This window comes from Danio aesculapii, chromosome 14, assembly GCF_903798145.1.
Source record: "Danio aesculapii chromosome 14, fDanAes4.1, whole genome shotgun sequence".
In the NCBI taxonomy this organism is placed as follows: domain Eukaryota; kingdom Metazoa; phylum Chordata; class Actinopteri; order Cypriniformes; family Danionidae; genus Danio; species Danio aesculapii.
The window spans coordinates 13,469,960-13,485,746 of record NC_079448.1 but is presented as its reverse complement, the minus strand read 5'-3'; the positions used below and the strand labels follow the sequence as shown (position 1 = coordinate 13,485,746).

Genomic DNA, 15,787 nt, shown 5'->3' with positions numbered 1-15,787 from the left:
CAAAGGATATTTTCAAGGCAAAAAATAAATATACAATTAAAAACCAAAAACAAAATGAATATATAAATTAGATCTGATTTTTAACGTTAATACATGGAAAAAACAATTTCTGAACACACATTATATAAACTTATGAGCACACTTGAGCACGATAAACTTTTTATTTGATGAGGTAAAATGCTCAAACTACGTTGGAAACCCATTATTTAGCGAATAAATTCCAGCATGCGATAAAAATCACAGGCCATTTTTTTTTTCTTCGAACAGATGGATGTGATGGGGCAACTTTCGACAAACCAGCAGACTGAGCACATAATAAAATATCATTAAGTTGTTTTGGTCATTCTAAAATCCCCTTGTGCTCTTTCACGCATTGTGCAACCGCTGGTTTATATTTCTGCATTGAGTGACTGGCGTGACCCATAGAGCATGCCTTGCATGTAGCCGTGCATTTATACTTCTGCATGCTGTTTGTGTTGCTCTGCAATATCAATTCCGAAACGCTATCTGGCAGTAGGTTACATTCTTCTGTGTTGAGTTTCATTGCAGGTGTTTTATTTTTTGAATACTACCTGAATGTACAAGTAGCTCAAACTCGCTCTTTCAGAGGCGGGAACCGGCGGTCATGCAACAACTTTAATCGTAAGGTAAACACAAAACAAAAGTCTCCATCTGGAGCTCCTTCAAGGGACTCGACACTTGTAAACACTCCATTAAGCATGCGGCTCTCAGCCCTGCCCACACTTGTCATAGCTAGCAAAGCAAACCAATTACAGAGTTTGCGCTACACGTCGTTCCGACACGTAGTTAAATTTTTTGAGAGGTTCCCATCAGTGTGGGCGTCAGCCACAGCGAGGTATATGCTGTGTGAAGGCTGCACAGGAGTATATGCTTGACACAGAAGTATAAATCAGCCTTTAATTTGCATATAGTAATAATCTGGATGCTTAGTTGACAAGTAGATTGATTATTCATATATAATACGGCCCAATCCTGATTCTATTTTTGTACCCCTACCCCTTGAAACAGTGTGAAGGGGAAGGGCTTATAAATGTACCCCTAAGAATTGGGACCGAACTACAACATCTGTACATGTCATCATATGTCATCACGATATCTTTATATGAGACTGACGATCGCAACTGCTGTAATTATTTCAGTTGTCTTATTTTTTGGCATTTATCTTCAGGAAATCACTGAAGGCAATGATGTAATGTTATTCTAATGATCTAATGTGGCAATAAGCTCATAACTGTACTGTGTATTTACACCGTGGTCATATTCATTTGTGTAAACACACCAAAAACAACATTAACATTATAGCAGACACTGTAATAAGCTTATTCCCAGCCACTAGACTTTTCTGACAGGGTATTCGAGTGTCATATGTGAAAGTATATTGTGGGACTGCTATACAGGAGTTATTATTAGGGATTATAGATAGCTAAATTTAGCGGTTTTTATTTTAGCAGTTTTTTTTAAAGCGTGGCGGTAAAACACGAACCCGATTATGAAGGTATTAAAACATGTGCTTGATTGTTGTAAAAATTCGTAATAATTACAAAAAAACACTAATTTGTGGATCTCCTTCTGTGTGCAGCCATGCTGCCGTTGTAAATAGTATATTCCGGGAAATTTTCTTACCCCTTGGTTTTGAGTGTGGTCTTGAAAAATCTCAGTTTGAAGGGGTATCTAGCCCTTCCCCTTAGCCCTACGCCTTTAAGCTAAAGAGAATTGGGACACCCTCTATCCCTTCATGTGAATGCGCAAAACGAAGGGTAGGGGTAAGGGGAAGGGCTAAGAGGTAGAGAATTGGGATTGGGCCTAAATGATATAACCTGTTGCTTCAATAAAGTGAATTTGTTTTCCAATTGCTTATTGAGGGAAATATATATAATCTAAAATAAATCAAATAAACTGATATTGCAGTCTTTTTTATGATTTGCATTGCAATTTCAGCAGACAACCTGAATAACTATTTGGAAATAAGTCCTTATTTTGTAATAATCAGGGTGATTTTAAATTTGAGTGCATCTGCAAAAAATATCTAATAAACAAATGACAAGCAACAGAACCAACATTCACATAGAAACGGTGCTTATTCATTTTTTTTCTAGGGAGTCTAAGAATATTCCGACACAGAAATTGTCAGTAGATTGCCTGCACCTGATTGGTCATTATGGAAATGAGCTGCTCCGTCAGTGTGGCTTAAATTTGCACATTTTCAGCTGATCACCAACAGTACTTTCTGCTCCTGTCAGCACTTTTATGAGATGCACTATTAAACTAATTTGACATTTAGTAAACCAGTCTCAGAAAAAAAACATTTCCTACAAGTAGTAGCACAAATGTACCTCATTAGATGTATTGTCATCTTTGTCTCCGTTCTCTGCGGTATCGTCTCCATCTCCTGTGGAGTCCTCTTCTTCACTCTTCTTTGCTTCTGAAAGAACAAAATGATAAGAAATCAAGCTTCATGCTATCATAACCAAACCCTCACACTTGGGGAGGAATCTGATTATTCAGAATAATTAATTATGATGCAATGGTTTATCTGTCAGACCTGGTTCTTCATCCTTGGCTTCCTCTTCTTCAGCTTCCTCCTTCACGTCTGGCTGCGGTTCATCAGTCTTCTTGTACTCTGTAGCAGGTGTAGACGCTGAGCTCTTCTGCAAGTCACACAAAGACATCAGTCTCACAGATACACCCTTGGCTATACAGAAAGGTCATGATGCTTTGACTGGCACAAATTTAATCTTCGATAAAGCACACACACATATGCTTTTACCTTTCCAGTGCAGCAGAAGACGATGATGAGGACCAGAGGCAAAGCCACAGTCAGGACATAGACGATCCAGAGCCAGGGTCTCTCTTCAGCAGCCGTGATCATCTGATTCACTAGACCAGGCTGTCAAAACACACAAACAAAAAGAATTCAATTAACATGCTTGTACAAGAAACTTTCAGATGTGAACAATTCTGAGAAACCAAAATTTATAATTGTATTTTGGTGGTTTCATGTGGACAAAATATTTTTTTTTTTAAACGAAAGCTTTCCCCGCTTTTCTTTTTTTAATATATGTACCCGTGTACATGGCCTGAGATGTGAACCTAAAACTGGTTGTAATGAATCCACATATACACACACACATGCGAGCACACACCCAAAAATAATTTACTGCCTTCTGCCATTTTATAAATAACATGGCCCCAACTTCATTTGTGTAGTAGATCAGTGGTCCTCAACCACCGGGCGCGGACCGGTACCAGTCTTTGGATCAATTGGTTCCAGGCCACACAAGAAATCATTAATTATTTCCATTTTGTTTATTGTCCGAGTCTGTACGATCTTTTATTTTGAAAAGTCTATTATTTTGAAAAATTAGCATATGCTCTCGGTTACATCTCAGTCGCTTGAACACTCAAATTTAACCAATAAGTAGCAAAATGAGTAAGAAACAGAAAACTTTGAAAAGTTTCTTTGCTAAGGGGAAAAGGCCCAGTGAAGGACCTATGAACTGAAAAGAAATAGATCCGCAACCCATTTGTTAAATCAGGTAAATCCACCATGTGTGGGCAAGAAGATCAACTGATAGAGATCACAAATGACGGTGGCCATTGAGGGGACGTTCGCATATCGCATCTTCTCTAAAGTTTGCACAAGTTCGTTGTTTTCAAAGGAGGTGTGCAGCTTGAAGGCGCACGCAGTTAAATGAATGGCAGGAGCCCACCGCGAGTCACGTGACAAGAATTGACCGATCAGCTTGTGAGGAATATATACATATTTCGGTACAACTAATTATCTCAAACACAGAACACCCAAACACTGCAGTGATTTGTAATTTCCCCCCATAAAAAAACGTATCAGAGTGACAGCAATATTTTGTCAGCAGCTGATTATCAGCTTGCAACCTACAACCTACGAAACACACCCCCACCACCCCCTCCCACCCGGGCCGCAGTCAAATTGTCAAGCGCTGACCAATCTGCGGTGATTAAATGGTTGAGTACCACTGGTGTAGATTATTATTTTAATAAGTGTCAATGCTGCCATCTGAACTTTAGTAAGCAACCAAAAGTCAAGACCACATCAAAGTAAAATCTGGTGCAGTTTGTCAGTGCTTTCACACCTGTTTAGTGCCGTTCATTTGGGTAGTTGTGAATGCAGCATATTGCACACGTGCAGCAAATGGGCACCAAACAAACGCACTGAGAACTGTTTAAAGAGATATTCTTAATACTCTTAAAACAAACACATGGAAACGTGGTAAGATGATCCCAACTCAAAAAGACCCAGCGGCTGCACATTTTTGGATTAAACCAGCTCATTATGGGATGAGGGCAAGTATTTGTTTACAGTGTTTTATCAATAGCTCTATGGCAACTTCTGAAGTGACTTGCAATGTTGCTCCACCATTTGCATTGCATTAAAACAAGTCTTTTCTAGCTGCATCCATGCTTCATTCTTAATTTATAGTCTGTCCAAAGTGATGCATACAAACTACATAATATATAATGACCAGGGATACGGTCAACCACCGCTCTATACTAACAAGCGCTGTGTTGTCTGCCAGCTTCTCCGCCTTTCTTTGTTTACTTTGAATAGCAATATTTGCATGGACCAATTGAAAATCTCTTGAGAAAAAAAAAAAACACTCAATGAGACATCCTGCCAACGAGTGACCTTGATGTTTGACTGCAATTTGGTTTGTTTCAACTGGTTCAGACCAGAGCATGTGGTGTGAAAAAACTCCAAAACAACAGAAAAATATTACAATGCATCACCTGTTGCCCTTGGTTCTGACCAAATTAACTGAATTACAGGTATGAAAAGACCTCAGTAAGAACACGACATGGACCAACGACATAATTCTCAGTCACTATTCAGCATGACCTACTATGGCACCAAAAATACTGAGGTACTTAAATCAAATCAATACTTCAGCTCACTTGGCTTTATTTTGGAAAGACCATAATAACATTTGAGATGGTGTGAATTAAGCTTGGTTAGCTGATCAGTCCACTTATGTTTTTGTTTGTTTCACATTAGGAAATGTCTGCTATAAAAGCGTTACCATTATAGCTTATTCAAATCTTTAATTATAGTAAAAGGGAACAGAAATTGAGCACAAAAGTTTCATTCATTCAGAGATTTGATGCACATCTCAGCTCTGAGGAAAAGGCCTCTGTTAGTTCCGAGAGCAAGGCTTTGATGTTGCTGTGACAAAGCCCTCATGGTCGATTAAACAGACCACAATCAAAACAGTAAAACACTCAGACAAAAAGCCACTGGCTTCTGTTAGGTCCTTTAGACAGGCACAGAGCTAGTCCTCCAGTTTAGCATTCAAGGCATGCCTGGAATCCACCTTTGGGGGGAAAAGGCATTTGCACAGTAGGAATTCTCATGAAAGCAGTCCAAAACACAGCTAATCCCAGAGTACACGGCGCTCAGCGGTGCCTCCCAGATCACCGTCAGAGTCAGCGACGTTCTCTTGTGATCCGCAACAAGCTCGGAGAAAAACTGCACGCAGACTGGCTTCTGAAAAAAAGAGCCACCGCTGCCTAGCCATCATGTCTGCTCACGTCTTTGAAGACAGCAAAAAAACATTTGACAATCTAAAAAGGAGACCACATCTGAGCACAGGTTCTAAAACAAGGTTTGCCATACGATCTGATGTTCATAGCATACAAATCAAAGCTCAGTGTTTCTCCCCTGCAGTTCAGTCACACGATATCTTTCTCACTGAGAGTCTTACTTACATGGTGCATCACAGAGAGCCCCATTAATATTTTGCAATCATTGAACTGAGCTGCAAAATTAAATTTGCAGTATAAGAGAATAGCACAGATTTTTGGCAAATTTAGTATTAATAATTTAAGGGCTGGACTGAACACTTAATCAGATTGTGATATTGACTAGTGTCTGTGAATATTAAAATGCAAAGAGACTGCTATTGAAAAATTAAGTCACAATCCACAAACTTAATCTCCAGAGCTGCACAGGGAGTCACTTTACAGGAAATTGTGACAGAAACATATTGCTATTGAATTGTATAATGTACTTTTCATAGTAGTAATAGTAATACAATTATTATTATTAAAAGCTTTTTTGAAAGAGCAATATAAATTCTCTTCCATGTTAATAAAAAAAAAAAGTTAAAATTATTTGAGAACATTTTAAAGAATTAATAAATTGTTAATACTTCATTCCTTCAATTGATTTTTGGAATCAGTTCAGTTTTTACCAGCTCTTTCCCATAATGGCCAGTGTCAAGTTTCATCTTACAACATTTACTGGGTCTCCCAATCTTGACAAAATGCATATTATTGAAAAGGTGTGAAGGTCAAGATTCAAGGTGTTTAATGTTTGGTCACAGTATCTTTGACAATAATAGATTTGTGAGAGAAGTGAATGCATTACAAGAGTTTGAGTGTCATCGATTATTTTGGTACAGTGCTGAAAATCTCCCAAGAGCCTAGAATTCAGATATCAACTTCAAATTTGAAACAAAGGTTAGATACATAGCCCTGACTTTAGATTTGAAAGTATTCTGTAAATATTTAATTTCTAGAAAATGTACAATAATGTTTAGTACAATACATTTCCTTAAAAGTAAACAAACTTCTAGAATTTCAATAATCGTCAGTTTTTTTTTAACTCTTTCACACGCAAGTTTTATATATTTGATCATTATTGGGTACCGATCACTTAAAATAAAAAAAGCAAAATATCAATTTCATCATGTAAAATACTATAGCCCCGATGGTTTTCATTATATTGTGAATTAGCTGATATTCGATGCTATTTGTTGTTTATTTATTAATGCTATATGTGAGACTAATCATAGTATTTAATCTATGATGGGTCAGTGCCAGTCATTGCGGGAAAGCAGATTTGAATTTAGCAGCTGATCATGTGACATACTGAACACACTGGTGTGATTGAACACTCTAGGCACCAGCCTAGACTGACTCCCTAGTTTGGTCCAATGTTAAGTCAATGGGGTATGAAGCCTCTATGTTTTAAATGAAAGTTTTTTCACCATTGTAAGTCAATGGGCAGATTTGGGGCACTCTTGCACCCAAGGGATGCAACTTACACCCCAGTTTAATACGTAGATTTAAACAGCTTGGCAGCCTCTTTAATTGTGGAAGATCACATCCTTCTAGGAATTTTTTTCTTTCAAAGTTACAAGGTGTCAAATTTTGGTGCAATGTTAAGTCAATGAGATTTTTCAGATTCTGGAAAACCAAATGTTATATCAGTTCGAAAAATATAGCTCGAGTCAGACTAGTCTAAAGGTCTGGCCGAAGTTTGGCGGTCATTGCATTAAAGCCCTAGGAGGAGGAGGAGAAGGAGTTGGTAAATTTTTGGCTTAGAAAAAGGAATGTTTAAGTAGCATAACAATATGTTGGCTTTCTCAAGCGAACATTATTATAAAATAAAAAAATAATAAAATAAATAAAATAATTTTTTTTTTTAACTTTCAATTTCTAAATCCAAATAAAAAATTATCCATTTTCAAGAAGAATTATTCTAGCGAGGGCTTTCTTTATTACAAAACAGCTTAATTTATGAATGTCAAAAGTTCTTCTCATTGAACATTTGAAGTCATGCATGCATGAATGCACTTTTAAAGCATTTTTCTATAAATTAATTCTGAGATTAATCTTACAAAAACATTTTTGCAGCCAAAATCAAACTAAAAAGTGCTTCAGGGTTAGTTCATGTGTTGGTGCTCTTTGGATAAGTGATTCTTAAAAATAAACAATGAAACCTTTTTAATTTTTAAATTTATTCTTCAAATGCCTTGGACTTGGATAATTTTGCCGTTATTATTATTATTATTAATTATTTTGCAGCTTTTAAGTTTAAGTCTATTGCTGTTTTCTGTGTGCCATTCGTTTGTCTTTTGCCCACCAACTGTACCCTCAGCTTTTTGCTAGAGCACATGATTAAGAAGTGATTAGAGAAGCAGACAAGAGCGAGATAAATCAAGCTGTCTTATACCTCAGCGGCTCCCTCTGCGGCTTTCTTCAGACCCCAGCCATCGTTGGCCCATCGCTCGGCCACGTTACGATCAGAAGTGATGAAGAAGTTGTCAAAGAAGATATCAGAGGACATTGACCAGAGCTCCAGACCGACAGCGCTGAATGGAGTCATGCGGAAGGGGTGCAGGTCTTCAAAGAAGTCTGGGTTCGGGATCTTCCTAGGCTTCCACACACCCTGATCAACAAACAAATACGTAAATGATACTTTTACAACTTATAAGTTAATCATAGTGATGATGGACTTTGCAAACAGCCCTCATAATATACATTACCAAAAAAGGAAGATTGAATGGCACTTTTGGTAACACTTTATTTTAAGGTGTCTATGTTACACATGCTCAATGTACTTTTTTTTTTTCAATGTACTTGTATTACTTATAATTAATAATGCACAATTAACATGCTATTAACCCTGAACCTACGCCACATTCTAACCTTAAACATATAAAAGCACGTGTAGTTATTTAATATTCCTCGGTAGGGATAGTTAATCCAAAATCAAAATGGACACCGTTTACTCACCCTCAAATGGTTTCAAATCTTTGAGTTTTCTTCTGTTAAACACAAAATAAGTTATTTTGAAGAAAGCTGAAAAGCTGTAACCACTGACTTTCATAGAAGGAAAAACAAATATTAAGGAAGTCAACGATTACAGGTTTACAGCTTTCTTTAAAATGTCTTGTGTTCAACAGAATAAACTCAAAGGGTAAGAAAAACAAAGCTTTCATTTTTGGGTGAACAAACCCTTTAAATGAATTGTGACAATGTTTTATAAATATATATTTCACTCTGCCGACTGAACATCTTTATATAATTTTTCTAATGAAAATAATAAATCAATTAAAAATAGTAGATTCCTTAAGGTTTACCTCCAAACCGTGCCATAGCTCAATACCATAAAATTTACCTGAATTCAATTCTTACCATGCATTCATGTAATTCAAGATTTGCTGTGCCTGTTTGCAACTTGGCCAAAAATGAGTAACAACATATAATCAATATGGGTATAAACTAATAATAATAATAAAAAAGGAATTATTACTATTGCATCTTTTTTAATTAAAACATTGTTTCTGCAGGTTTTACCAAGTCAAATTTAAGACTTAAGATCTTTTCAAGACCATTTTGAATTAAAGAACATTTTGACTTTTCAGACTTATCCTTTATAAGATAAAGATTCAACACTAAGCGTTTTCTAACGGCGAGTGGAAAAACATTTTTGATTGGTCCCCTCCAAAAAATAATTTTAAATAATGTGTCAAAATTAGCAAACTCTGGTTGCACACATAGACTTAACAAATTGAGTTAATAAATGTAGCTTTTTTTAAATTTATTAAAATGTATTGTTGGCGATTCAATGAGTGTTGGCATGATTGGAAAATTAAGACCTGTTTAAAATTATTTAAGACCTACAAGACAATATTTCAGTGAATGTAAGACTTTAACGCCTAACTTTTTTTTCCTTGCGGACACCCTGTAACAAAACTTAAAGAATAAAGGGATTCACAACATAATAGCTTTTAAATGATACCTCTAACCAATTATTAAATCCTTCTCAGGATTTTTTCTGATATTGATAATCAAATTCATATATTGATATGTTTATATAATCCACAGTTTGTGCACACAGAAGAATAAAAATAAATAAATAAATAAAAACATTAAACTAATATTTTAGTAGCACCGATTAAAAAACATCAGTCCTCACTAGGCATGGGCGGGTATACGTTTCTGATGGTATGATAACCTTGGATAAAAAAATATCACTGTATTGTGATTACTGCTCTAAAATAAGTGATTTTTAAATGTCTGGGTAAAAAACTACATTTTTTTTCCATTAAACAATACATTTTATTTTTATGAAACATTTATAATAATATTTTGGAACAATAAACATGTCAGGCTAAATAATTCAAATAAATCATAGACCTCTACTATCTTCATTAGTTTCAAAAACACAAACCTTACATATACCTCAGGAATGGTATAACAAAGTTTTAAGACTTTTGCAAACCATGGTAAACCTTGAAACCGGTTATTGTCCAATCCCCAGTCCACACTATTCAAAATATATTGTAAATATACTTGAACTGTTTTATTATTGTATAAAAAAAATCTAACCAGAGAATAGGGCTACAAATTAACCTTTGAATAGAAGCTTAAATGTGAGCATTAGCTGCTGGAAATTGTAGCAATGTAATTTTGAATTGCCTTTATTAAATAAACTTATTATAAATAATAAAAAATGGTTTTATATTCATTTCATGCAATACAAAAAAATGCATTTATATAATGTCTAGTTCATAAAAAATAAGATATAGAAAAACAATTCACATACTTTTAAAATACATAAAATAAAATGCATTGACTTAATTGATTAATCAGTTCAAAAGTGAGCAAGAAAGTGCATTCTTAATAATAACACATCCTCAAACTCTGCTTACCATGATATTGCCAAATAATAGTATAAATGCTAGTTACCTGATAATTTGGGTTGTCAATCATTGGTGACTTCCACTTGCCCTTGTAATTGGGGTTGTCGATCATTGGTCTCTCCCATGCACCGCAGCCGGGGGCTGTTTCACAGGCCGGATTTGGAATCTGAGGTGCTTCCCACTCACCATCCATATCTTCATCCCTAAGATACCAAAACAAACAGATGTAATGCAGGTAGAAAACCTCTCGCAATGTGATCCACAGATTGCTATTTCAGCTGCCCTCTTGGCAATAATTATCAAAATTAAATCTAGATCATCACCCCAGGAGCCCTAATATCTTCATTAAAGTCGACTCTTTTTACTGCAGTCCAACTCATAAGCACACAGTCTTCCATATGATGATGCGGCATGACATTACAATGCACAACATTTGAATCTTGGACTTTACATGTAATCATATAGCAAACAGTAATCCTAAATAAAGCTTAATGTTATGTACAAAGATAAAGACAGATATTATAATAATATTACTACATTTATCTTATATTTATATTTACATTTATCTAATATAAACGACATTTAACTTATCTTCATCTTCAGCAATGTAGGCTGTCTCAATGGCGCTATAGAAATAAAGATAACTTAGCGTGACTAGAATAATTATATGTATTAGGGCTGCTCGATTATATGAAAAATCATAATCACGATTATTTTGGTCATAATTGTAATCACGATTATTCAAAACGAAGTTGAAGTCTAAATTATTAGCCCTCATGTGAATTTATTTTTTTATTAAATATTTCCCAAATTACGTTTAACAGAGCAAGGAATAAACAGTATTTCCTATAATATTTTTTCTTCTGGAGAAAGGCTTATTTGTTTTATTGTGGCTAGAATAAAAGCAGGTTTAAATATTTTGAAACCTATTTTAAGGTTAATATTGTTAGCACCGTTAAGTAATATATATTTTTGATTGTCTGCAGAAGAAACTACTGTTATACAATGGCTTGCCTAACTACCCTAATTGAGCCTTTGAATCTTTAATCTGAATACTAGTATCTTGAAAAATGTCTAGTAAAATATTATATACTGTCATCACATCAAAGATAAAAGAAATCAGTTATTAGAAATGAGTAACTAAATCTATTGTGTTTAGAAATAGGTTGAAAAAATCTTTCCATTAAACAGAAATTGGGGGAAAAGGGTAACTAATAATTCAGGAGGGCTAATAATTCTGACTGCAACTGTATATATACACAGTTATTTTCCTCCCTTTAAATAAGGAAAGGGAAATAAATACAGAATACAGAAATAAAAATATAAAACAAACTGTGCTTTAAGCATCTTCAATGTAAGAAAAACATTTTAATAATAGCTACAAAAGTCCTTCAGTCAAGAGCAGAGAGTGATTTTCTCCTTTTTTTGTTTGATTAATAATAAAAACAGTCAGCAGCAGGAATATTGCGCGCTGTCACTTTAAGAGCAGTACGGTTCTGATTAATGGTTTCAATTTCACGTGTATTTTGATTCTCAACTCGTCTGTTTCTAACACAATGCGGGTTAATATGAATAATAACTAAACGCTGCGTTCGGACACAAATTTGCATTAAAGCGCTCACATACAGATGACTTTAGATGTGTGTGCTCTGCTCGTCTCTGAGGCTGAGCGCATACACACAACAGCATGCGATCTCTTTTGCGCTTCTAAAAACATGAATGATTCGAATGTACATCAATGAATGATGCGCATTCCGTGATGCAAAAGTCACATTACAGTACTTGCTTTTAGCTATTTTCACTGGGAACTGAGCTTTGCAGACCAACAAATGTGTACAACTTGGAAAGGGGCGGTATATTATACAATAATCGTTTAATCTCGATTATTGTTTTTTCATAATCGTTAGAAGCCAAAATCGAAACGGAGTGTTTGATTAATTGCACAGCCCCACTATACATTACATTTTACAACAACCCTGAAGCCAATATTTACTACATATTGTTTTATGTGACTGTACTGAGGGTTTCAAGCGCCAAAACAATACAATTTATTTAAAAGATGTAAAACATTTAAGCGTTTATGCTGAGTTCAGACTGCATGATTTTAGCCCTGACTTTGACTCGCCAACAGGTTGAGAAGTCACTGACAAATGGCTGAAACCACGAGCAAATCGGTGCTCGTTCGCGTGAGTAACAATCACACAGTGTGAACTATCAAAGTCACCATCTGAGAGAATCGCTGATGAGTCGACGACACCCGTCAGATATTTGGCATGCTAAATATCTGGAGCTGTCAGCAATTCAAATCATCCTGTATGAAATGTATTTTGAGTGAAAATAACATTGACAATCACCTACAGCCAATGAGAGAGAAGCATTCGCTAGTATGGGTATCTGCAGGCCAGCGAGAGGTTGAGGGAGAAGATAAAAGGACTACTTTTTGGTCTATTTGGACCAAAGAAATGAAGGAAAAACTAGTGGAAATTTGGCGTCTTTTTTTAACGTGTCATCTAAGCAATACCACAAACGGATCGAAAAAGAAAAAATGTTTGAGAGAAATTGCTAATTCCCTAATAAAGGCCAGGTGAGCGTACATTTTCTACTCCACTAAAGGCTTCTTTCTCATTATGTGGTTAAAAACAAAGTATATACTACGTGACCGCGCGTTGCATCCATGTCATTTCTCGTTTGCGTTTGGTTATGAAACGTAGTTGTGGACTAAGGAGAGTCTGCGATTCCGTACATTTAAATGAGTTTAATAAAATATTATTTTATTTCATAAATATTTCTGTTACACCGAATGACAACAAAGCATTTTCAACCAGGTCTTAAACAAGCTAGTTTACTTTACGATATTTACAATTTACTTTGTTTTTTATGAATGAAAAAATGCCCAGATCAAGTTTAATGTACTACATAAATGTTTTACATCAAAATATATTTAACGTTTTTTATATACCAAAATTCATTTTTGATTGAAGTTATGAAAATTGAGATTCACAAAGTTTTTTTAATTTTTTTATTTATCTTCATTTATAAATTAATCTGTCATTCACATATTTCATATCTCGTCATTGACCAAATAAAGATTTAAGTATGATATACAGTAGGGTTGGGCTGATATACGATGCCGATAGCAATCACGCTTCTTCGCCCCCGTTGCAGCAGCAACACGCTTGCGAATAATACACACAGCACTGTTTACACGAATGAGTCTTTGTTTTAAAATGGCATTTTAGAACGAAAACAATCCAAGTCCACATACAGCTGAAAACGCACATCACGTGAATTTATTTTTAGTAAAAAAAATTTCTATAGTCTACAGAACAAATCATTGTTATACAATAACTTGCCTAATTACCCTAACCTGCTTAGTTAACCCAATTAACCTAGTTAGGCCTTTAAATGTCACTTTAAGCTGTATAGAAGTGTCCTGAAAAATATCTAGTCAAATGTTATTTACTGTACATCATGGCAAAGATAAAATAAATCAGTTATTAGAAATGAGTTATTAAAGCTATTATGTTTAGAAATGTGTTGAAAAAATCTTCTCTCCGTTAAACAGAAATTGGGGGAAAATAAACAGGGGGGCTAATAATTCAGGGGGTTTAATAATTCTGATTTCAACTGTATTACACATTCAGCTTTTGATATATAGAACATTTTAATATTTAAATAACACTTGACTCACTTACTACAATTTGATTGTAATGGCAAAAATTATCTTTTATTTATTTATTAATTTATTACCCCTCTCACATTGCATTTATGAGAAAGTTAACCTTATTTTATGTAAATTTTCAATAAATGTGCATAAGATTAAAAACACTTAAAGCTAACAGAAAAACTGTGACAATTTATTAATTTAAACGATTTAAAACAATGCAATCGCTATTCTCTCTTGAATTATAAACAGCAATATTACGCTTGCATTCAATTCCTTACAAATACCACTTGAACCTAAAATAATTATTTAAAAAGGTTTGGAAAGTGTCTCTTCCTCATGAACATTTGAATGTACAGTTAAAAAAAACAGAGCGCCATCTGTTGTTACAAACACTAAGAATCGATTGAAGAAAAAAAAATAGCATCGCATGCAATGTTTTTTCGGCACAGTTCTAGCAATCCAGGATTTCTGGTGATTTTAATGTAAAACAGAATGCATTACCAGTCCTCTGGCTTGAGGGCATCAGGATCACTAATGTACTCGGGCTCATCGTCCAACCAGCCGTCGGGTTTCACTGCATCTTCATCTGCAATCTTAGCAGGTGCATCTTCATCCCTGTACCACATACACATCAAATAATAAGAATACGGATAAATAGTGAGGATATTGATCGCAGAAACATGAAGACACTCTGCCTCACCAGTCCTCGGGTTTGACAGCATCTGGGTCTTGGATCTTGGGTCTCTCATCCCAGTCTTCAGGTTTATGGTCATCGGGATCCTCGATCTCGGCAGGAGGATTGACAGAGGGAGTCACATCATTCAAGAGGCTGCCGCTGTTCACCACAGTCTGATCGATCAGGATCTCAAAAGTGTTATCAGGGTTCAACACTGCAGGAGAACACGGAGATAAACGTTGATTTTCACAACATCTAATATAGCCTGTCAGTAAACGCCATTCTAGAGTGCTTTTATGTAACAGATTTTCTGGTCACGTAAAATGAAGTGTAAATAAGCTGTTAATTATGAAAATTCACAGAGCAATGGTCAGGTCAATTTCAGTAGGGTACAGGATGTTTAAATTCAGTACACGGGTGTGTGACCACCATTCTGTCAAAATGAAAATTGAGCAATCTGTTGAGCAATAAACGCAATGGCCAATCAGCAGTGTTTAAGAATGTGCTCAGCATTGTTTAAATGTTAGCGGGAAATGGAAGTTTTTTAAATTTCTGTATCCATTGGTAATGAAGTTGATTGCCTTTAAGGCAGTGATTCTCAACCAAGTTCCTAGAGGACCACCAGCTCTGCATGTTTTAGATGTCTTTGTCACACCCATTACAGTTCTTTCAGTCTCTGCTAATGAGCTATTGATCTGAATCAGGTGTGTTTGATTAATGAGAAAGGGAAAATGTGCAGTGCTGGTGGTCCTCCAGGAACGTGGTTAAGAAACACCACCTTAAAGGTTTGAGAGTAGTTTTGATAGTGAAATTATTCATAAACACAGCTGATTGGCCATTGGGTTTAACAGATATGGCTGCGATTGGCCTGGAAGGTCATAGGTTTTCCAATCTTCACAGCTGTTCACCAAGTGTTTACGAATGTGCTCAAATGTTTGCATGAAATGGACGTTTTTT

The 15,787-nt window shown here is 35.4% G+C and overlaps 1 protein-coding gene across 1 annotated transcript in view; it reads right to left on the bottom strand.

Moving 5' to 3' along the window:
- canx (calnexin) overlaps positions 1 to 15,787 on the bottom strand; it is a 42,799-nt gene that overhangs the window by 3,603 nt on the left and 23,409 nt on the right. Inside the window, exons 8-14 of the mRNA XM_056471804.1 lie at positions 14,855 to 15,044; positions 14,656 to 14,769; positions 10,534 to 10,690; positions 8,012 to 8,227; positions 2,789 to 2,908; positions 2,564 to 2,669; positions 2,355 to 2,443 (exon numbers count right to left, since the gene is read on the bottom strand). Of these exons, the coding sequence (XP_056327779.1) occupies positions 2,355 to 2,443; positions 2,564 to 2,669; positions 2,789 to 2,908; positions 8,012 to 8,227; positions 10,534 to 10,690; positions 14,656 to 14,769; positions 14,855 to 15,044 (992 nt within the window). The remainder of the gene's footprint in view (positions 1 to 2,354; positions 2,444 to 2,563; positions 2,670 to 2,788; positions 2,909 to 8,011; positions 8,228 to 10,533; positions 10,691 to 14,655; positions 14,770 to 14,854; positions 15,045 to 15,787) is intronic.